Source organism: Theropithecus gelada, chromosome 3 (assembly GCF_003255815.1).
Source record: "Theropithecus gelada isolate Dixy chromosome 3, Tgel_1.0, whole genome shotgun sequence".
NCBI classification, from domain to species: Eukaryota; Metazoa; Chordata; class Mammalia; order Primates; family Cercopithecidae; genus Theropithecus; species Theropithecus gelada.
The window spans coordinates 147,691,167-147,715,935 of NC_037670.1; the positions used below are offsets into that span (position 1 = coordinate 147,691,167).

Genomic DNA, 24,769 nt, shown 5'->3' on the forward strand with positions numbered 1-24,769 from the left:
TCTATAGTCTTTATAGTCTTCTTGCTTTATCCATCCAATGACTGAATTTGAAGGATTCAACTTTATAGGACTAAAATAATGCCTGGCACATACATGGGGGCACTCAATGAATATTTGTTAAATGAATGTTGACTACACCGAGGTCTTTATTTCCACAGAGATAAGTGTTCTGAGTTTCAGACTGATATGTCCAACTGTTCATGTCCATTTGAATTTCCCACAAACACCTACAATTCAACATACGTCTTCTCACTCCCCATCCTTCAAACACATTCTCCCTTTGTGGTTAATGTAAATGTTGCCCAAGACAGGGACCTAAAGGTCAGCCATGATTCCTTTTTCCCTTCCAATATAAGTCTTATTATTCCTAGGTCCTTCATATCTTTAAAATGTGTCCCTTTTTCTCTGTTTATACGTGACAACCTTGATTAAGCTCCTCGCTATTTCTCACTTGGCTGCTGTATGATTGATCTCTTTTGATCCACTCCATACCATTGTCATAGCCCCTTTTCTAAAGTGTAAATCTGGTCACATAATTGTCCTTCTTATACTTCTTCAGTATAGTTTTTAAGACCTTCACATAGTTTTAAAGACCAAATCCAATATTTTCAACATGTCATAAAAGACCCTTCATTATCTGGTCCCATTTCACCTCTCCAATTTAGTTTTTTGCCACTCCGCCCTACTTCTTCCTATGTATTTAGTTCCCCAAACACAGAAGTGCTTTAACACTTGCTTGTAATTTAACCTGGAATGACCCTCTCCCCTTGTCTTGGATACTTCTAATCTTCCTTCATGGAAGATGTCAATTCTTCTAAGATATCTTCCCTAGGAACCTAAACTGGATTAGATAATATCTCCCTTTTTATAGTACTTCTTAATTTATATATTGATAATTTTTCCATTTATTTATCCCCTTTATTACACTAGATGTATTTTGAAGGCCAGATGTATCTTATTAATAATTGTTTTTATGGACTTAGCAAATGCCTGGCACAAATTGACACTCAATAGATGTTAAATTTAATAAGTCCCTACACTCAAGGAGCTTACAAGCTATTAGATGAGAAAAAACAAGTGAACAAAAAGTGCAATAAAGTATTATAGATGCTTGAATGAAACCTCTCCAAAATATAATTCAGATTTTAAAAGTAAGTGGGGTGATAATTTTTTTCCTAGAGGGATTTGGAAAATCTTCTTACAGGACCTGATTCTCGAGTTTATTATTAAAAAATGAATAAATATTTAAGTTTTCATTTTCCCTTATCTCTTTTGCAGTTTGGCTCATGGAAATAAGCCCTATTGACTGCTGTGGTCTAAATGTTGGTGTCTACCACCCAAATTCATATGTTGGCACCTAAAAGGAACCAAACATGTTCGCTCCAACCTCATGAATGGAATTGGTGCTTTTATAAAAGGGGCCTGAGAGAGCTCTCTTGCCCCTTCCATCATGTGAGGATGCAGCAGCAAGATGCAGCAGAGAGCAAGCAGAGAGCAGCAGAGAGGATGCAGCAGAGAGCAAGCCCTTACCATACACCCAATCTGCCAGTGCCATGATATTGGACTTCCCAGCCTCCAGAACTGTGAGCAATAAATATCTGTTGTTCATTTACCCAGCTTAATGTATTTTGTTATAGCAATCTGAACGGGCTAAGATACCCTATTCACCAATACTCTGAGAATGAAATGAAAGAATAAATGCAGAATGACTTAAAAATACAAATAAACACATAGAAGCAAGCCATTATTAGTAAATGATTAGACACAGAAAGAAGTCCAGGACTATGAGACATTCTTGTTGTTACTGATTTGGGTTATATGAGGAGTAAGCATATTGTAGAGGGCCAAGCAGTAAATATTCTAGACTTTGTTGGCCATATGGTCTTCACTGTAATTATTCAACTCTGTCATGGCACAAAATAGCCAAAGGCAGTATGTCAATGAATGACTATGGATTTGTTCTAATAAAAAGTTTATTTTAAAAATTAGGCAGCAGGCTGATTTGGCCTTCAGGCCCACAGTTTGCCAGTTTTCTCAATAGACCATGCAAACAAACTATAGCCTGCAGTCCAAATAAAATTAGTTAAACTTCAGAAAAAAATTTCACATTCTCTGTTTTCATTGTAGTACCTATTCTATGGTTTTCATCAGAGTCAGAATATTTGAGAAGAAACATTAGCTACAGGCAGATGTGTTTGTTATGGCCTACTTGTCCAGGAGGTAATAGAAGAAGGTGCTGTTGGTTTGTAAATTACACTGATAAATATAACTATTCTCAAGGCAAAATTGATATGTCAAATAAAATTTCTAATAATATTTGATATCTATTTGCAAGATAAACATAGTTATATTTCTGTTTCAGAATAGGATTTCATCAAAAAACACGGACTTTTGCAATCAGAGTACCTGAGTTCTCTCTTAGTTATGTAATTTACCGGTTCAGCAACCTTTCTACAAATCAATAAATAGTTCTAAAAGTTAAATATTACCTCACACCAACTTTGTGAATTAAATGATATAATATTTTTTAAAAGGTGCTTTGTTAATTATTAGGTTGTTTTGCTAAATCCAATAGTCAATAACTAGTTTTCACATTAACTGACTTATCAGCAGATTTGACACACAGAGTCATTGCCTCATCTTCAAAACACTTGCTTCACTTGGATTACAGGCTCACACATTCTCCTGGTTCTCCTCCTACCTCAATAACCTTTTCTTCTTAGTTTCTTTGGCTAGTGCTTTCTCTTCTCATTTACCTCTTAGTCTTGTAGCTATGCAGAGGTCAGTTCTTTTTCCTCTTTGCTTTTCTATCTTCATTCACTCCCCGAGTGATCTTATCAAGTCTTAGGGCTTTAAATACCATCTATATTTTGATGAATCTCAGATTTATATCTGCAGATTAGCTCTCTCCCATGAACTCTGGACTCTTTTGTATTCAACTGCCTACTCAACATCTTCACTTGAGTATTTCAAACTTATCTGTCCAGCACTGAACTCTAGGTATCAGCCCCTCTCCTAGAGTAAGACTGCACTTCCCATCATCTTCCCATTTCAGTTGATAGCAATTCCATTTTCCCAATTGTCAGATAAGCTGTGAGGCATCTTTGACACTTTTCTTCCAACCATATGCCATATCTAATCAATCTGGAAAGTTTGCTGATTTTATCTTCACATTTTATCAACAATACATTCGATATCTCTATTACTGCCCTTGGTCTGAATTACCATGGTCTCTCACCTACTGCAATAACCTACTGTCTCTTTCTTTCTGTCTCGTTTCTCAACACAGTAGCCCAAATTATCCTTTTTAAAATCAAAGTTAAATTGATCATGTAACTTTTGTGCTCAAAACTCTTCAGAGGATCCCATTTTATTCAATGTTAAAATCTTGCAATGGCCTAGTTTGACCCTGCCTGGTCCATTGCCTCATTACATTACTTACCTGACCTAATCTATCATTCTCCTCTTTAGTTACTCTCTTCCAATTACACTGCAGATGTACCTGCAATAAGGTCTTTGCACTGGATGTTACCTCTTCTGCAATAGTCATTCTCCAAATATTCAAATGGCTAACTCCTTCATTTCCTGTCTTTGTTCAGGTATCACTATCTCAAGGAGGTCTAACGTGACCACCTTATTTAAAATTACCACTCTCTCTGATCCCCATTATCCTGTTGCATTTTTTCCATAGCACAAAATTACCTTTCTAGCTCACTATACTGTATAATATTTCTATTTATCAGATATATTATTCATTGCCTCCTTTCCTCTAGAAAGATAGGAAATATTTTGCCTGTTTTTATTCATTGGTATGTTCCCAAATCCCTGGAAGGGTACTACCAGGTGAATATCTATTGAATCACTGAAAAATACATGACATTATATATATATATATCTATATCTGTACATGTGTATTTTCACATTCATATATGTAAAATTTATATATAAATATTTTTGATGACAATAATATTAATGCTTGTTTTGAAATATCAAATTGAACATACTCTACATACTTTAGCATTTCAGGTTCAGTTCCACAAATATGAGAAAAGTTTAACATTTGTTGATATTCTTCAAATATAGTAATGGGCTCAGCAAGATGCCAGTATTTAGGATTGGCTTAAAAAATAGGTAAAGTGATAACTATTATGGCCAAAGAGAGAGGTGTTTAGGGCTCTAAACTTAGATGAGGGCATTAATGACATGGTTTCCTACTCAGTGACAGATCTGAGATTCAAAGATGCTGCAGCGGCCTGGAATTATAGTTTAAAACTCTCAAAACAAACTTTAACTGTGAATATTAAACCTCATAAGAATGCTTGATACTTAGTTTGTATCATTGTTTAACATACATTATTTAATTTGATCTTGACAACAATGGGTTATGTAGCATTATCATATTCTACTTACAGATGATTAAAAAAAAGAGTTATTAAAGGACATGATCAGGGTCCTCCAAGTAATCGGCAACAAATGTCAAATTCTAAGCTCAGGCCTTATGACTAAATCTCTAGCTGATTCATAATAGACTGTAGCTTTGGTCAGCTAACTTATTAGGAAAAGGTAAGTTACTCTGTTGAGAAAAAGGATTGCAATTCTGAAGAACAGTTTTCTCCACTAAAAGTTCTGAGGACTATGATTTGCTGCAAGTTCCAGTTAAACTTACAAGGTGAAGAGAATCACATAAAGTTTAAAACAAACTTAGGCTGAAATGCCATAGGTAAGACGATAGGCTAATTTACCTTTGCAACACTCCAAATATTTCTAGAATCATCTATTCACTTTTGTGAATATATAAATAATACCATTGGCTAACATATATGGAGTACTTACTATGTAATGAAATTTACATTTATTAACTCATTTAATTATTAAGTCTCATTGACAAACTAGAGTTAGTTTCAGGAAGAAAAAAGAAGATGGTGGTGTTGATGGAGTTGGAAATGGCAGATTTGAGGATGGGAGTTGAGGTCTGGAAACCACTAAGACTCAAGGTGGGAAGAAATAAGGAGAAAATGATATTAGTTTTCAAATTCAAGCAACACTGTCATGCAAAAAAGTGAGGTTTGTTTATGAAATTCTACATGTTAGAAATAAGTTTAATGAGTCTGTTACTGAGTTTCAGATGTGGGCTCAATAAAGCTGAGTTATTTATGAGTTAAAATTATTCAAAAATAATGTGTCTCTCCTTAAGGGATATTAGAGGCCCATAATCCAGAAAGCCTTTAAACACTTTCTGAATGATCTCATCTGTAAGAGATATTGGATGGGATCCCTGTTCTGGGGGAGAAGTGACCAAGAAGAATTCCCTTTCAAATCTAAGATTCTATGACTGTTAAATTAGTCTGGGGATAAAGGACTGCTGGGCTGGTGTCTGCAGTCAGAGTGATGCAAAACTGCCATTGGCACCTACAATTTTGCTGCCTTTAGTCAGGCCCTTACACACCAGAAAGAGGCAGACATATATATCCTCGGCAGCTCCTACAAAGCTAGCCCTTCCCAGGTACTCTTTCCTCCTGCTTCCCTCTAATGTTTGTATGTCTCTTCCTGTAACAGCTTGTTACAGAAATGCCCCATGAGTCCAGTAAATCTCACTTCTACTTCAGCCTCTTTTTAACAGTCAATTTAGTCAGTTTTATTGTTAATAAACCATAAGAGACAAATGTATAAGTCTTAAACATACCTATCTCTGGACACAGAACCATCCAAGCCCGTAGGACAGGGGTTAAAAATTTGACACCCTATTTTTAACAACTCATCAACCCCTTCTTTTTTTAATTCCCGATATTGAAAGCCATAGAGCATGTTGAGGCATTTAAGATGCTTAATAGATTATAGCTCTGAAATTCCTTGGGGCAGCAGAATGTCAGCCTGGAGGCAAGAGGAACTGAAGTGCAGCCCTGGCCACTCTTCCAAATCAATGGTCATTAGATAGAAAAGACTCAAAGTTATGTGGGAGGGGAAAACCCAGGTAGAAAAGAGGAGCGGAGAGGATAAAAAGTGCAAAAAGATCGACTGGGGCTCCAAAATCAGGAAGAAGGACATGAAAATAAAGAAGGGAACCATTCCTTTCACAGAAAGAAATGTAATCAAGGGTTAGTTAAAAAGAAAATGAAAGACGGGTGAGCCGCAAGAGAGCAATGTTAGACCCAGGCAGAAGATGGAAGTCCAAAGGTAATAAACTGCACTGACTGGCATCTCTAACTTAACATCTCTCTTGGGACTGTTTCAGCTGTGGTTTAGATAGTTGTTTTCTGGGTGGCTGGAGACTGTTTTCAATGCATTTGGGAAACCAAATCCACTTTCTTCAGATGGGTACTCTTAGATTGTATAGAACCAATAAACACCTCTTAGCATGAATAAACTCCTGGAGCTATACATGAAAATTAGTTTGGCTTTATCTTTGTAAATGGCGGGTTTCTGGAAATGAAAACAGGGAAACTTTTTCTTCATTAAAAACAAAATTGTTTTTCCAACACCGTGAGGCTGAATTCTGCTGAATATAAAAAGCTTATGGAGGATGTCAACAAATTTTCCTGTTTTTGAGAGGGAGGCACCAGGCACAGATGTCAGTGAGAGAAGAGGGGACATACATTTCTCCTACTGACATGTATGAATCAAGAAGTTGCAGCTTGTGTTTGTTCTTTGAAGGTGGGCACACATGCAGAATGCCAGAGAGGAGAAATAGTTGGAAGTTTGGGGGACTTACATGGAACCTTACCAACGGGATGGTTTCTCCCTTTAAAAATAACTTTTCTCAATGGAAATCTCAGTACAAAACAGGGAATCAACTTATGACTTTGGCAAGAGGACTTACCTTCTTAGAAGGCATGATCCCCAACATGGGAAACATTAAACTAGGTAGCAAAGCTGTTACCGACAGAGGCAATGCTTCTGTAAGCCAAAATATGGCGACCACGAAGAGTATGTAGGCACATTCTGTTTCCTGGTGAGAACAAATGCAAAGCAAAAGGTGATATCATGAGACTGGAGAAGTCAACATTCAAACACAAACATGTTTGCTTAATAGAGCCATGTCACAGAGAAAGTAAGAAGATCCGAAGACCTCTGCATCTTTGAGTTGCCCCCAAATATTCATTTCTTAGAAGTTCTAAGAAGCAAAATTTAATAAACATAAAAAACTAAAGACAGAAAAAATTCCCCATTCATTACATTTATTTCACATTTCCCTCAAAATAGACAACGTCATCTAGTCCATCTTCTTGCTCAGATTAGTGTATATAGATGTTTGTACTCACCTTCATTTGGCCTGTAAAATGCACTCCCCCATACTTCTGGAATACAGAAATAGCCAAGTTACAGCCTTTCCCCTGGGGGCAGGAACCTACCTTCTAACTGCATTCCTTAGTGTCTGGTTGAGTGGGACCCAAGCACTCCTGCCTTCCTCTCCTAACTAAAAGGAGAAAACCAACCTAGGAGTAACCTTTGCAGTACTGCGTCTCAGAGAAAAGACATGACAAGTTGTGTGGCATGGATGAGCCTGAATGCTACTCTTAATAGGATCTGTTGCTTTGCTTAGTATAAAACTATATTTTCCTGTTTTAGGGCATTGTTAAGAGATGGTCAAACTTTTATCATTATATTTAACTTATATAGATAACTTTGGTATGAAATCACCTGGAATGTTCTAAGTATTTAGTAAAGGTTAGCAGCTATCAAATGGCGCTATTTTGCTCTCACACTGCTTACTCTCTGCAAATTCTGAGTTGCATTAGAAAAATTTACAAGAACTGCTGTTTAGGTTGAATTAAGCTATTTATTTAGGCTTTTATTTATGTCTAGCACTGCTGCTTTCTGATTCACCTGGCTCAAGGTGAGTCCTTGGGTCTTGGGGTTTACTTGACCAGCATCCCTACACTTCCAGTGCATTTCTAACATACCCTTAATAAGCCAGGATTAGGCAATACCTTTATTGTGTTATCTATTTAAAGGAGAAAGAATAAAAGTGTTTTGATGTTGACAGTTTCATACAGAGTCTGCTTCTACCATCTTGATAAACAATAAAACAACGAAACAAAGCTGAGCCTTGACTGGATCTTCCTAAACAGCTCTAGAAAGAATTGTGAATACTAGCTTAATTAACAATGCCAGTATGGAAGAAAGGTTGTGCATTTTCTCTTAATGAGAATGCATGGATAGCCTGAAAGTTCATTCTTATGACTTTATGTTTTCCATCATACTTGTAAGAACCTAGGTTGCAGAGATAAAATGGAGCACTTTTTATTTTGCTCTCTAGTTACAACTAGCCACTATCTTGATCCTATTTATTCCCCAATCATTATATCTCTCAAATCTGCCCCTCTACCCACTTCCTCCACTGTAGGCAAAACTATTCCAATATCAGGTCACTTTCCAAGAATCCATTTTGCATTTGGCACTCCCTTGCATAAAGCCAGAGTAGAGGTCTAGCCACCCTGACAACTATCTGGAGCACCAATCTATAAGGGTCTGCTAAAACATCAAAAAGAAAATAGAATACAAGGTGCTAGCTGGTTCTGTTCACCATATACACCCCCTGCCATAAGTGTTGAACATCCATGTCAACATGGGTCTTTGGGTGGAGAGTCACGGTCCACTCAGATGGTACAACTTTGGTGACAGAATAAAAAGCAAAATTTCAAGAATCACATTATTACCTGGCCCAGACTCCTTCTGTATTTTAAGTAGCTCAGTCCTGACTTAAATCAACCAAAAGTCAGTGACTTTTAGTTGTTTATTGAAAACAATTGAAGAATCCTCATTTTGCATTCAAATCAACTTTCACTCTGACTATAATGTCTTATCGCAATACCTCCCGACATCAGTTTTCTATATCCAAAGAATCTTCTTTACACACTTTCTTGATATTTGAGTTCTGATCTTTGTTCCTCATAATGCATCCCTTTCTCTGAACTCTAATTCATAGTGTTCAGTCAGTTGGTATACCAGCAAGCCCCCAGATCCTTTACGTGCTAGTTTCTGCCTGCCTGTGCTCACATTCTAGATCCTTTGACCGTGTTTGATCATTTGGATGAAGCAGTCGCAAGCTGATGGACAAGTCTAGCAAGGCAATTCTTTGTATTTGATTCACAATGTTATAAGTCTTTGTGCTTAATTTGAGTCAGGATTTACAAATCAGCAGGTTTAGTGTTAAAAGTAAAGTCTGAATTCCTTCTATTAACAAATTGAGATATTTGGTAACATTGGGATCATATTCTTCCATGGCAACAGCTCTCCAGGGTCACCTTTAGAGATTGACTTGTATTTTTTCAGTTCTATACAGTACTACTATATTAATTCACTTATTCTCTTACATCCTCAGCTTTTGTCAGCATTTTAGTAAAATATCTGGTAGGAAAAAGGTTGCCTATTTGCTCTGCCTTTCAAATATTGCTTTGTCATTCAAGAATCAACACTTAGATCGCGCATTTGGACTTCTCCCCTCTGCCGCTCTGTGAGATTGATGAACCAGCAGTGTCAGCATAATCTGGGCACTTGTGAGGAAGGTAGGACATCAAGGCCTTCCCCAGACACACTGAATCAATCAGCATTTTCAAGTTCATAAGGTTATTCTTATCTAGGCTAAAGTTTGAGAAGTACTGGGCTATACCCTTTTCCAGACCTTCCCTTTCATCTTTAAATCTGGTTCCAGAAACTTGCTTCCAAGTAGTTTCCTTTTGCCTAAGCTGAATTCCTGAATGTATAACCCATTTGGAAAACTTGTCCACCTTTTGATTTGCAGTTCAAATTTATGTCTCATCATGGAGTTTACCCTGCACACATATGTACATTTTGTATTTTTTCATAGGAGTCCCAGTGGATTATAATTGCAGCTAGCTAAAGCACCATATCTGCATTGTCTTTGATAGCTGCCTTCCCATAATTCGTGGAAATTGTCCCCTTTTTTCACATCTGAAGAAAACTAAAGGTCTGGAAAAGGAGGAAGACAGAGTTACTCCCTTCTGAGTGCTCTTTTTTTAAAACCTTATTTTTTTATTGACGTGTAAAATTGTATGTACTGTATTTATCATGTACAACGTGATGCTTTGAAGTATCTATGCATAGTGGAATGACGAAGTCTAGCTAATTAATATGTGCATTCACTCACATCATTATTATCTTTGTGCTGAGAACACTTTATATCCACTCTTTTTAGCATTTTTCAAGAATACAAAATGTTATTAACTACAGTCACCATGTTGTATAATAAATCTCTCAAGCTTATTCCTGCTATCTTTTGACCAGTATCTCCTCAGCCCCGACACCTGATCTTCCCAGACCCTGGAAACCACAAGTTCACTCTCCACTTCTATGAGATCAACTTTTTTAGATTCCACATGAGTGAGATCACGTGCTATATGTCTTTCTGTTCCTGGCTTATTTCACTTAACATATGCTTCAGGTTCATCCATGTTATAACAAATGACAGGATTTTTTTCATTTTATGGTTGAATAGTATTCCATCCTCTCTCTGTGTGTGTGTGTGTGTGTGTGTGTGTGTGTGTTTGTTTTTTTTTTTGTGTGTGTATATATATATACATATCATATTTTCTTTATCCATTCATCTGTTGATAAACACTTAGGTTGATTCCATATCTTGGCTATTGTGACTGGTGCAGCAATAAACATGGGAGTGCAGATAGCTCCTCGATAAACATTTGGATATGTATCCAGTAATGACATTGCTGGATCATACAGTAGTTCTATTTTTAATTTTTTGAAGGAATGCCATATTGTTTTTCATAATGGCTGTACTAAGTTACATTTCTGCAAACAGTGTTCACATCCTGGCCAACACTTGTTATAATAGCCATTCTAACAAGGGTGAGATAATATCTCACTGTGGTTTTTGTTTGTATTTCTCAGAAGAGTGAGGTTGAGCAATTTTTCATGTACCTGTTGGCCATTTGTATGTCTTCTTTTGAAAAGTCCATTCAAATTTTTTTGCTCATTTTTCAATTGGGTTATTTGCTTTCTTGCTATTGAGTTGTTTGAATTCCTTATATATTTTTGATATTAATCTCTTATCAGAATAATAGTTTGCAAATATTTTATCCTAATCTCTAGGTTGTCTTTTCACTCTTGATTTTGTCTGTAGTGAAGAAGTTTTATTAGTATAATGTAATCCCATTTGTCTATTTTTGCTTTTGTTGCCTGTGCTTTTGAGGTCATATCCAAAAAATCATTGTCTAGGCCAATGTCATGGAGCCATTCCCCTGTTTTGTATTCCAGTAGTTTCATAGCTTTTGGTCTTATATTTAGTTATTTAATTCATTTTGAGTTGATTTTTGCATATAGTGAGAAATATGGGTCTGATTTCATTCTTCCGCATGTGGATATTTAGTTTTACTAACACCATTTATTGAAGAGACTCTCATTTTCCCATTGTGTGTTCTTGGCACCTTTGCTGAAAATCAGTTGGCTGTAAATGTACAGATTTATTTCTGGTTTCTCTGTGGTTTAATTGGTCCACATGTCTGTTTTTATGCCACTGTCATGCTGCTTTGGTTCCTATAGCTTTGCATTATATTTTGAAATCAGGTAGTGTGATGCCCCTCAGCTTTGTTCTTTTTGTTCAAGATTGCTTTAACTATTTGGGGTCTTTTGTTTCAATACAAATTTTAGGATTGTTTGAGTGCTTTTTAATGGGCAGGATAGCCATCTGCTCCAATTTTCTCAGGACAGTGTTGTTGTAAAGTTTCCTTTCTCATTAGTATTTCCTTTTATTTTCAAAATTGTCCCTCTTTGGCTGATAAATTAAACAAGCATCCTATTGGGTTCATCCCAGGAATGCTTCCTTCCTACAATTCCTTTTCTCTATTGTGTGATTTTTTTCTTGGTCATGCTTGGTGTTGTGAAAGAATGCAGGAAAGCATTCTTTCCCTTCAAAGTCCTTAGGCATTAAATAGCAGAAGGTCAATTCAAACACAATACCAAGTATTTTCTTTAAAAACTATCCTATTAAAGTATATAGGGTTATTTGTTCACTTTAAAATCAAAGATCTGTGAATAGTCTTGCTAAGAAGAAGAAAAGTACAAGAGATAGAAAAGAAAACAACCATTTTCTTCTTTTCTGTTACTCACATCTATTCACACACGCACACAAAGAATATGAGGGTGAGTAATTTCTTCTTCTGATGAAGAAGAAAACTACTCAGAAATTGTGGAACTGTGTTGCAACTAAAAAGAGATCCTAGATATTTGATTTTAGGACCGGCTTTGAGGCAGAAAATAAAGTAGCTTCATTTCATCACTAGAAATTCATAGAGTGACCCATTATTTCAAGCTATATTATCTTTGTCTCTTGTAAATTTCTTCCAAATTTTGTCTCTTTCCTCTTTTTCTTCACCTTCTTAACAGACCTCCTACTCCTAAGAAACAAAACCACCACAAATTGTTTACCACCATCACACACAATCACTACCACTACTACCTCCTCAAGAGAACAACAGTCAAACAGCAATAAAAGAAGACAAGTTGTCAATTAAGAGTATGAGTTAATCCTTCCTCCCCCACAACCTACCCCCCAACTCTGCTGGAAGTTGCTGACACATCTGATATCTTTATTAAAACTTACTCTGAAACCATAACAAGTAAATGTTTTAATCACATTTTGTTCTGAAGTATTTTAGTATTATGAGTTCTTAAACTGAATAATAGCAACAAAAATAATGTGTACTTTTATCTTATTTATCATGAAGGATGTGACTGTAATGATTTATAGTTATGACTACCATTGACCTTACAATTTTTTTTAAAAAAAATCATGATTCCTTCTCAAAATAAAGAGAAAAGAGAGAAAAAAAAGTCCAGAGGACTTCCTCAAAAATACTACTTTTCTGCTTAAAAATCTCTGTACTTCTTATCACTTCCAACAGTTAACATCAAGAAGTTCAGCAAACAAGCCACACCTAGCCAGACAGAGGCAGTTGTGTAGAAACCAGGTGGAATTCCATTAGATCATATGAAATGTCATGTTGCTTAACCCTGGATACCTGCTCTGTGTGTATACACTGCACCTCTTTGGCTCATTCATAGCAGCTCCTTCTTTCCTAGTATAAGATTTCCTCACACTACTAGAGACATGAAGTTATTATAGTATGGACAGTTCCTGGTCCCTTGCATTAAAAAATATATGTATTAGAAGTTTTTTGGCATGTATTCTTTAAAAGCATTTTCAAAATTATAAAATATTTAGAACATAGTAAAAATATGCAACAAACATATTTGTACAGCTTATCATATTTAACAAATGTTGACACTTTGCCACATTTGCTTAAATTATTTTTAAACAAATAAAGCATTCCATATTCAGTTAAAGACTGATGTTAAAGTTGAAGACCACTCCCTCGTTTCCTTCTCCTCCACCATTCCCAAAGTTAACCACTGTCTAGAATGTGGTTTGTATCCTTTCCATTTATGTTTTTGTGATTATACTACATGCAGACATCAATACATTAATAACACGTGGTTTTAAAATTAAGGTTTACCCTATATGTCACTTTGCAACTTGCTTTTTTCACTCAATATTTTATGTACTTCAAATACATTCATGTTGATACATGTAGATCTATTGTTACTTCATTTTAAACAGATATAGTATTCCTTTTTATGAACATTTTACCATTTATTTATCTGTTTTTCTATTGATGTTTGTTTGGATTTTTCCCCAATTTTTTACTGTTATAAGGCTATGGACATCTTTGTACCTATCTCCACATGCATGTCTATGGAAAATAGATTGTCTTAGCTAGTGGAGAAAACTAGCATCAGAACTTCAAATGGGAAGGACTCCATTTGAACTTTACTAGATATTGCCCATTTGCTATCTAACATGGTTAGGCTTTGTGTCCCCACATGAATCTCATCTTGAATTGTAATCTCCATAATACCCACGTGTCAAGGGAGAAACCAGGTGGAGGTAATTGAATCATGGGCATAGTTTCCCCCATGCTGTCCTCATAATAGTGAGTGAGTTCTCATGAGATCTGATGGTTTTATAAGGGGCCCTTCCCCTTTAATTTGGCACTTCTCCTTCCTGTTGCCTTGTGAAGAAGATGCCTCACTTCCCCTTCCACCATTATTGTAAGTTTCCTGAGGCCTCCTAGCCATGCTGAGTTAATTAAACCTCATTTCTTTATAAATTACCCAGTTCTTTATAGCAGTATAAAAATGAACTAAGAAGCTATCTGAGATGATCATACTAGTTTCTATTAACACCAACAATGTTCAGAAGTTCCATTTCACCATCCTTGGTATATTGGATTAATTTATTCATTTGACAATCTGATGGTATGAAAAGTTCTTCTTATTTAATTTGCATGTTCTTGAATACCAGTGAAGTATTTTCACAGTTATTGAACATAATTGTTTCTCTTCTGCAAATTCTATATTTATAGTTCTTTTTCACTTTTCTGTTGGGTTATTTATTTCTTTTATCTCATGAATTTGTGGCGTTATTTTTAGATTCTTAATATTATTTCTCTATAAACTATGTATTTGTAAACACTTTTTCTTAGTCTCTGGCTTGTCTATGAAATTTGCTTTATTGTATTTTTAATTGACAGGAGGATTTTAATTTTAATACAGTGATTTTTAAACTCTTTTCTGTTGTTTCATGTTTTTACCATATTTTATAAGAAAATCTTTCTGTATTATATATTTCCATATTTTTTCTAAGATTAAGTTCTTTTCAAGTGTAGAGCTTTAATTTTTTGTATAGGAATCTAACACATTTTTTTCCTCAAAATGAATAGCCAAAGTGCCATGCTTTTTAAATTGAATGAGCTCATATTTTGCCTAGTAATTCATGTTGCTACATATTTTCTATGCTGAAGTTCTCAAATGCAGACACACAAGCTTCTGGTCTCTTTATTTTGTCCTCTCCCTCTCCCACTGCTGCCTTCTAAAAATCAGTTCTTGCAGAATTATGCTCTTTTAACATTTCTAACTTTTCAATAAGGTTTACAATCTTTATAACAACTCGTTCATCTTATATGTTTTTCAAATTGCCTTAAAAGTGTTAGATTTTCATTCTTTCTTTTGAATTTTAAAATTACTATCTCAAGTTGTAAAAATTTTGTTCAAATTTTCATTCAAATTACACAGAATCTATGGAGTAAGACACAGCTTTAAGTATTTTTATCTATGAACTTCTCTATTCTTTCAGGTGTCTATTAAACTTCTTCTATAATATTTTGTAGATTTCTCCAGAAAAGTCTGTTATATATTTATTAGATGTTTTCATTATTGTTGAAATGAAAATTTATCTAATTATTATCCTTTTGGAGACTTTTTTTCTTCTCTATTTGGAAGCTTTAAAAAAAATCACATTATTTTTAATCTAAAATCTCATTCATGATGTGCCTAAATATGGACTAATATCTAATTAAGTTGTTTGTACTTACAAATGTATTTGAGAGCTCATCTTTTTAAAAAAATTCTGGAGAATTCAGTAATTTTTACTTTGAATATGACTTATTTTCTAGTGTTTCATTTTCAGTAATGTCTTTTATACATATGTTGGGGCTCTGAAATCATTCTCCAAATGATTCTCTCACTTTAAAATATCCTTTTATATTCTATCTGATATTTTTGGCAAATTCCTAGTATTCTTTCTCAGTTCACTGAATATATCTTCAAGGATACTCAGTTTAAAGTTTATTTCATCTTGTAGTATACTATAAGAGACATACCTTGGTTATAAGATTAATGATAGCCATAAGGCTTATTCAGGCATCTTGCTGATAACTACATGTCACTTAGCAGTATGTCACATAGTAGGGTTGACACTAAGTGTCACTTAGCAATGTGATGCAACCTGGCTTGGGGATTTCCAACCTTGGCCTGGGAATTTCCAGGAGACAAGGCTACCTCGGATGCAACTTTCATAAACAAAAAAGGCTTACTCTTTCAAGAATTGTTTAAACTCCCTTTATGAAAGAAATGCCTGGTGACTCACCTGGGCTGAATACAAGCTAAGTAAAGGGGAAGTGTCCTTTAAATTCTGAGACTGGTCACTGGACGGAGGCCCTCCTGGTCCGTCAGTCATCTGACTGCATCTGGCCCATGCCACTGGCCTGCTCTTCATCTTCTTCTTGGGAAAGTCAGAATAAGTTGTTGAGCATTAGAATAAGCTGTCTAAGACTCATATTTGACATTAACCAAACGAAAAAGGAGAAGCTGTTGAGAATGAGCTGTTGAGCATTAGAGTGTGTAAGACTCATCTTTGACATGAATCAAATGAAAAAGGAGAAGTTGCCCCTCGGGAAGCTGGTTAACTAGGACCACCCAGGTGCCTCAAACATGACACATCTATTGAGGGTTTTGTTTGTTTTTTAAATCTCAGTGTCAAAATTCCAGGATATCTAACTAGACTTATTTTATACTCTCTTGTTTTTGCTTTATATTTTGAAAAATAATTTGTTTCTCTTTTTTTTTGGGTCTTTCCTTTTCTAACTGGTTGATTTCCCTATTATTTTCATTTCTTCTGAGCAGATTTTGTCAGTCTTTCTCTAGTGTCTTATTGTATTTTGAAATTTTATTTTCAAATTTATTCTGAGTGGTAGCTTTATTCTTGTGTTTTCTTTTTCTGCACTCCTTTTTTCTCATCTAGCACTTTTACAGTTTCTTCCAGTCAGTTCCTAGTTCCTGGTTCATATGTGTCTTATCTTGACACCCTAGAGTTCTTTTCTTGCCAGCATAGCATGGATCCAGTCATCTAGCTGAGTTGGGTAGTATGGGTGATGTCTTGGCTGGGAAGCTGGGCAGTGTTTGCTTCCTGTGAGCCACCACAGCCAGCGGTCAATCCAGCTCTTTCTGTCTTTCACAGGTTTGAGAAAACCATTTTCCAGCCCTTAGTTTCTGGCATTTAACCTGACTCTGGCCTCTGAATGTCATGGGAGTGTTTTCAACCACAGTTTTCCACCTTCATGCCACTTGTTTGCTCTTCCTTCTCATCCTGATCTACAGAGATCTTTATTTGCTTTGTGTTTGCAATGGAGAAGGAGCTTGGGAAGGGAGGATCCTAATTGTCTAAAACCTCTTCTAGACTGTTAATCATAGACTTTATATATAGAAAAACTTATTTAAGATGTGAAAATATTTGGTAAGTAGACAGATAAATCTGTTCTCTGACTTATGACTATAGTATGGGCAAGTAATACTTACGAATGCTTATCATGTAAGCATTATCAGATACAACACTTGGCACTCCATGTGACATTTTATTTAACCCCCGCCAAGATTCTTTGGGGTACATAGTGTAATTCCATGCTGAACTAAGGTTCAACGATCACATTGCTAGCGTGTGGTAGAGTTGAGATTTGTCCACGTATAAACTCTATTATAGTATATATTTTTAAAATTTACTACCCTGTTCCCAACATTTAAAGCAGTACTTGGCATACAGTATATGGTCAGTAATATTTCTGAGTGAGTAAGGTTCTTCTTTCTCTTCTTTCTAATATTGTTTGTATTTATATATCTTATAAAACACTAAATCTATATCTTAGGCATAAAGTTCCTTAGCATAGAAACTTCTTTCTCTTTGTCTTGTTCCCTTTTCTCTGTTCTCCCCTCCTTTCCTGGAACTGGATATTTTGCCTCCTGCCCCAGTGGGTGAATATGTTTACAGTTTTCCTGCAGCCCTCATCTCTCTTGCCAACAAACAGCATTGGAACTAAAATGTCTACCCGCATAGGTGAAATCCTCCATCACAGACATTCCCACTTACCCAGCCCCAATTAACAATATCAAAGTCATATCTCATCTTAACCACCTCAAGTGCACAGCTAGGGCACTTGCTGAAGGGGTGAAAAAGGCAAAGAAAGCTATGACTAGGCAATTTGGATAATGACTTTTTCCTCCTCACAAAGTTCTGACTGTCAAGTTATCTTAGAAAATGTGACTGATTATATTTAAAAATCACCGTGGTTCTCTTTTAAATTATAGCCCCACATGGAATTAGAATATAAGTTGGCTTTAAAATATGGTTTTTTCATCTCTTCTGCTTCTTTAAATGACATACTGACTGATATTAGGGAGTAATTTGGCTGATGAATTAGTACGTATGTGGGTATGATCTCTTCTCAGCACAGCGTGAGAAAAGCAGAGCCAATCACAGACCTCAATCACCGCAATCGATTTTCTAAAGAGAACACAAAGCAATTAAAAAAGGAGAAAAATCATGCATTCTAAATCTCTGTGCTACAAGAAAAACACCATTAGTATTTGACAGAGCCTGTGAAGGGCTTTGTATGGTTCTTGGTATTCCTACCCCTACTGCAGCAGTGATAAAAAGACTCAATTTATATTAATTGCAAAGTTTAAAGTGCTTTAAAATATCTTCATTTTGGAAGATGGAGAGTAAAAATAAGCTCAACTACAAAGTCAAGGAGAAATAACTAGCTTTTTAAATTTTCTTTTTGTTTGTTTCTTTTTAGCCAAAATGGATAGCAGAGAAAACCAATTGATGGCCCACTATACCAGTTACTGGGAAATTTTTAGTTCCTCCTTTCCACTCAACCTCCACACCTAACCGGCACCTGAGACACATTGTTTTCGTACTCTTTACACAGTGGAACTGGAAAAAGATACAGAAATAATCAGCTCTCCAACCTGACTATACATTTGGATATGATCAAAATGCAATCCATGAACTACCTGCTCCAGAATCACCTGGGGAGTTTGTTCAACGTGCAGCATCCTACACTTCACATTAAGAGTTTGTGACTTTACACAAGTATCTCAGGTGAATCTGGGGAACATTTGGAACTTTTTAAAAAGAGCCTTGCTCATTTTATAAATAAAAAAAAGTGAGCCAAGGGTAGCATGTCTGAGTCACTTGGGGAATGTTTCAGAATATGCTATGTTAATCAGGACAGGATAAGCTATGCTGTGGCAAAAGTTCCAAAATCTCAGCAGTCTAAAACAACCAATTATTTCTTACTCATACTATTTGTCCATCATGGGTAGAGGTTACTTCGTGATCCAGGCTGAGAGAGGCATCACGTCAACATGTGCTTTCGTGATTGCAAATGCATGAACAATGATGTAAGGCAATCTGAGCACAGCTTTTAAAGATCTGATATAAATATCATTAAATAAGCAATGACATCATGGGCTTGGAAGTCAGACAGATTTGTATTTAAATCCTCTTGCTCCCTTTGTGGACTGTGTGACTTTGAGCACATTTCTTGACCTCTCCAAGTTTCTGTTCTTCTGTAAAATGGGGATGACTATTTCTAATTGTCACCATGAGGCTCACAGTGGGCATCCACATTTATTATTGTTACCAAACAAGGTATAAAACATACTATGGGAGGAAGAAAGAGCTTTGTGGAAGGGACAGCCTCTGGTTACACCTACATTCTTCTTGTTCTGTCCTTTCATCATTATTTTCACTCTATTGAAGTTCCTTCCTTTCATCAACCTCTTTCTCCTGCATTTTCTCCTTCCTACCAGGTCCAAAGCCTTACATCCTTCTGCCATGCAAGATCATCCATTCACCCAACACAGTTATTAACTATCTACTATGTGACAGGCACTGGGTTTGGTGCTGGAGGAGACAGAAATTTAAACACTATACTCCATGTTCCTGAGATATTTACAGTCTGGAGAGAGAGACAAAGATAAAGCAAAATGGAAGACACACTGTAATGGGGGCCAATGTATCCATGATGCAATGAGAGCATTGAGGATGATCTTCCATTTATATCACAGCCTGAGCCTTCCTTCCTAGGAAGCACAAGGCAAGAGGAGAGGGCATTCTAGGAGGAGGATACAGCATATGTGAAGGCGGAGAGACAAGAATAATCACAGGTATTCTAGAAACTGCAAATAGTGAAGTATTGTTAAAGAGGAAAATGCAAATGTGGGAGATAGATATTGGGGACTGTGTGGTGGAGGCTTTTAGGACAAATAAATGAAAAGTCATAAGTATCCATCAGCATACCAATCTTTTGTTTAGATATTTTTCCATTATAGGCAAAAGGGAACCATTGAAGAATTTTGATTTTTCACAATAGGACTGAGTTGGCATTTAAAAAGTCGTACTCTGGCCAGAGACTGTAGGAGAAAGTGTGTAAAAAACAAATGGTCTATGGAATAAAGAGATAAAGACAGCTTCAAGGAAAGCAGTGCCAACAGGAAAGGAAAGAGAGGAGAAGATGAGATTGAGAGGGCAGATTTAGGAGGATTTAGATTAAGGAGATGAAACACCATATTAGCGATGGGGGCTTGTGGATATTTGAAGCATCTGAGATGACACACAGCTTTCAAGCCTGTGAATGGAGTGAAGGGTAGTGGCGTTCTCTGACATAAAGAAAACAGAAGGAGCAGCAGGTTGTGGGCAAGTGGGACTGCATGTGGTTATGGGAACAGAGAGGCTGGAGGATGATGAATCCTTAGTGGTTTATCCACTTTTTAATTACACCTTCATAACCCAAATGATTTCTTTAAATTACTTGGCATGCGTTTACATACAACCTTCTTTTGCCATTAATGTTTGTCATACTATACAATGACTTCCCAGTAATTCTGCAAGCTACTTAAAGACAGAAACATTTTAAACTTCTGCTTATATCACACAGTTAATCTGGCACAACACTTTGGGCTGGGAAAGTTCTTGTAAAATATTTGTGAAATAAAAATATATTATCAAAATTGGATTTTCTGATTTTATTGAGCTACCACATTGCTATTAGCATGATTTCTATTTTTTTCTTGTTCTTCATCATTTCTTCACTCTTTGGTGTCCAAAATATTCACTTACTTGCACTTTATAGAATTTTCTTCTTTATCTTAAATCCCTACAATATTTTTATGCCAACATTTAAAACAGCATCACTTATTTCCGTTAATATATTTAATTATTTTATTTGGCCCTTTAAAACTTATTTGTTTTCTTAGAATTCTCTCCTCCCTCTTCTTTCACTTATAGTCTTTTTAAATTATCTCCCACTCATTTTCATTTTCTTTGACAAACTTCTCAACCTACCACTTCCTCCTTCTAGGGGATGCTTCACTTTTTAAAGTTTATATTTCCTTACAATAATATTTCTCCCATCTGTTTATTTTATTTTTATGTCTAGCAACATAAGTCTCTCATTATGTATCATTTTGTTTATTTATTATTATTTCTATTCTCACTTTGAAAGTCATGATGCTTCAAGTGAATATATCATGACTTTCAAAGTTAGAATATAAAATATTTTCTAGAGAAATCAAAAATATTTTCTGAAGAAAGAATTAAAATTTGGTACTGGTTTTACAACCCATCAACTAAGAAATGCTGCTCAGTACATGTGTGGTTGTTTCCTTGTCTCCTGATCTTAAAAAGGGGTCCTGATTAATGAGTAAGCTAGATGGAGTAGGTGTACCTGGAAGAATTGCACTCTACAAATATAATATATTGTTGTTTGATTTTCCTCTCTTCTAACAAATCTGGCCTTCTTTTTGTTTCATGAATAAAAATACAAAGATAATCCAATAACTGGAAAAATAAGTAAGGAAATAGTATTGACTGCTGAAAAGAGTAAAAATTAACAAAATAGTCAAAAAAGAACAAAGTTCCACAGAGAATATTACTGAAATTATGCCAGGTATACAAGACCAGTTTTACCAAGATTTTAACTGCAAATATTTAAAGAAATTTCTCTCCAAAATGAGAAAAACTCAGTGTGATTATTTCATTCAAATAAAAAGCAATTACACTCCAGACTTTTTTACTGATCAGTAACTACTAATTGGGTAAGGACTGAGATTACCATTATGTTTAGGAGACAAAAAGAATTTCTGATGCTCAGTGTAAATCAATAAGAAAATGGAATTTCATTAGCAAAGTGAGATTCACACCAATGTACTAGGAATATATTTATTATGACCATGGAAGCTATAAAGACACAGATACTAAGTTGTGATTAACATAATTGGCTCTAGAGTCAGACAAAAGTTGGTTGGAAAAATCTACGTAACTAGATTTTTGCAAGCTGCTTGCCTGTTTTTGTCTCTATTTCTAATTTGTACCCAAGTATGGAGAAAAGGGGCACCGTATCCTGACAAACTGATTGACTGGCTTAAATAACTGGGGCTCTGGGACACCCAGCAAGTGATATCCTTTATAGCTTCAGTTCTCATAAGCCTATCTTCAGTGGTTAGAATCACTGCAACTTTCCACCTTAATGAGGTTGTGTACCATGAGGTCAATTGAAGAAATGGTTAAAACATAACTCATCCATTTGGCCTGTCTAAAGCATTTTCATGAACAGCAATGCCTGTGTTGTTGATACATGATTAACAAGCCATGAGAGAGTAAATCTTCAAAAATATACAAAAGACTAAAACAAAATCACTTTTAAAGCATGAATTCTGAGTTCTGACAGGACCCAAGCTCAAATTTACTTTCTGGAGCATGTAGGTGGCCTTTGGTGAGTTACATGTCTCTGAGCATCAATTCCCTCAAATGTAAAACGAGAAGCACATTTGTACTTGTTTATTGGTTTATGATAGAGGTTAAATTAGATAATTTGGGGAAAGTAGTTGGCAGAATGCCTGAAACAGACTCTGCAAATCAGTCTATTCTCCTTCCCTGTTAATAATACATTGAAAAACCAGTTAGGGTCTTTCTTCATTCATGACACTTTTTTGACTTTAGATGGAATTAAGACAGAAGTTAAGGCCAGTCTATTGAACAACTCAATAACCAGTAGGAAAATGAAGGAAAGAAATTAGTCAATAATTCATTGTTTATTGGCTCTATATCCTGTAGATTTATTGTGGTTTTGAAAGAGAAGCTTGGATTTTTGTTTCCGTTGAATGTTTTAGTTACTCTAATATTGTATCTTTAGAAGCATAGGCTCCTCCAGTTTGGTAACCTAAAAGTTAACAGTAAATTGACTTGCATTTATGTTAAAGTAAATGTCTCCTTAAATTTTATACCCTCCAAAGGCCTACATTCTTTAACAAAAAAATTTCCTTTCATTGTAAGCAACAGTTAAAATAATACTCTTTCAGTTTAATTAGCAGTTTATTGAATGACTAAATATATGTTTAAAGTGGCCAACAAATAAGATCATGTTATTGTACTAGGAATAAATCCTCCATTAACATTAATTGAGTTTTAACAAATGAGTCGATTAGGAGGAAAGGAAAGAGGAACCCAGCTCACCAGATGCAACTTGGTGCCAGACACCTGGTTGCTGCATGAGCCTAATGTTCTTTCGTCATAGCACCTTGGAAAAAATAACCAGTGGCCGCATTTCTTAAAAATAATACACTTCCCAGTTAATGAATCATGTACTGAAATGATTGCTTTTGATTTATTTACTCATTTTGTTTTTCAAAGAGTTTATATTCATTTCTCTGAAAATTATGGAGGATAATCAAATTGTCATGCATTTATACGTCAAAAGATCAGCACAGATGGTATGTAGTCATGACCTAAATTTGTCTTGACTAGTTTAATTTCCTACTTTCTCTGCCATAAGTAAGAACCTATGCTGAGACTAACTCAAAAATATTAAAATATAGCAGAGCTCCAGGTATGAACCAGGATATGGTCATGACAGGATTCAGCCAAATCTAGAGGACTCATGGGACCAGGAGAGTTGCAAAGTGAAGATCATAATGTTGGCAGGGAAGTGGGGTGAGAATTCAGAATAGAGCCCTATTTCTGTGCTGGAATTTGTCATCTGATGGGACTGCCAGAGATTCATATAGGAGACCTCACAAGTAGCCAGGGGTGGGAAGGAAAGGGTTAGTCACACAGAATTTGAAAAACAAAACCAACAAAGCCAAAAACAGCTGACTAGGTCTTTTAGTTATTATTATTATTTATAAATTCTGTAAGAATTTGAGGGCTTAGAAGAACTTTGGACCAAAAGGGGTGGGGAATTTTTCCCTTCCTTCCATGTAGCTCTGTGAGACCTCAGCACAAGGAGAGACCCAGCCAAGAATGCTGCAGCTGGAAGATTGCACCTGGTGGGAGACAACCCATGGATGCCACAGCAGGGGCCAGTCCCTTCTACAGCTTTGCAGGTAGAGGAGGCCTTGACAGTGTCCAAAAGGACTTTATTAGCTCACATGAATTCCCTTCAGAGGTCGCAAGATCACTGGCAAAGATTTCTGACCGAGGCTGGAGGGACCACCATATTATAGTTAATATGATTCTATTATAACCCAGACTGGTGTAACCTTGATGAGTACCTGTTAGAGGAGAGCATCAGCAGTGTTCTTTCCCACTAAGAGGAGGGACTGTGTATAATGGAGTGCTGGGAATTGCCCCACCTGTGGAGTCAACACACCCAGGGAGACTGGCACTGCACTCTTACTGTGTGTCAGGCACTGCTCCAAGTGTTGGATGAGCGTTTCTTCATTTCATTCTCACAACAAGCCTGCTACTGTCCCCATCTTTCATGTGAGAAAACAGAAGCACAGAGACATTAAGTAGCATGCCCAGGTGACACAGTTTGTAAGTGGTAAATCTGGGACCTGAAGCAGAGAATTTGGCTCCAAAGCCTGTCCTCTTACTACCAAGTGACATTTGTGCCTGACACCGAGAAGGTGCTCGTTAAATGTTTGCTGATTCAAATCATTTTCCCAAGAAATTAAACATGCTTGAGCTTATTGTTCTGGACTTAATACCCTGACTACTCTTAAAAATCAAACAGAAAAATGCTTACAAGTACACCACAATGAAATAAAACCTGAAATTATCAGAACATGGTACAACGCTTTATTAGATTTTCTGATTGACCAAGGGAAATTACTC

At 36.0% G+C, this 24,769-nt stretch overlaps 1 protein-coding gene across 1 annotated transcript in view; it reads right to left on the bottom strand.

The window, feature by feature from the left end:
- Positions 1–24,769, bottom strand: part of SLC13A1 (solute carrier family 13 member 1) — a 91,196-nt gene that overhangs the window by 65,770 nt on the left and 657 nt on the right. The window contains exon 2 of the mRNA XM_025380218.1: positions 6,818–6,946. Within this exon, the coding sequence (XP_025236003.1) occupies positions 6,818–6,946 (129 nt within the window). The remainder of the gene's footprint in view (positions 1–6,817; positions 6,947–24,769) is intronic.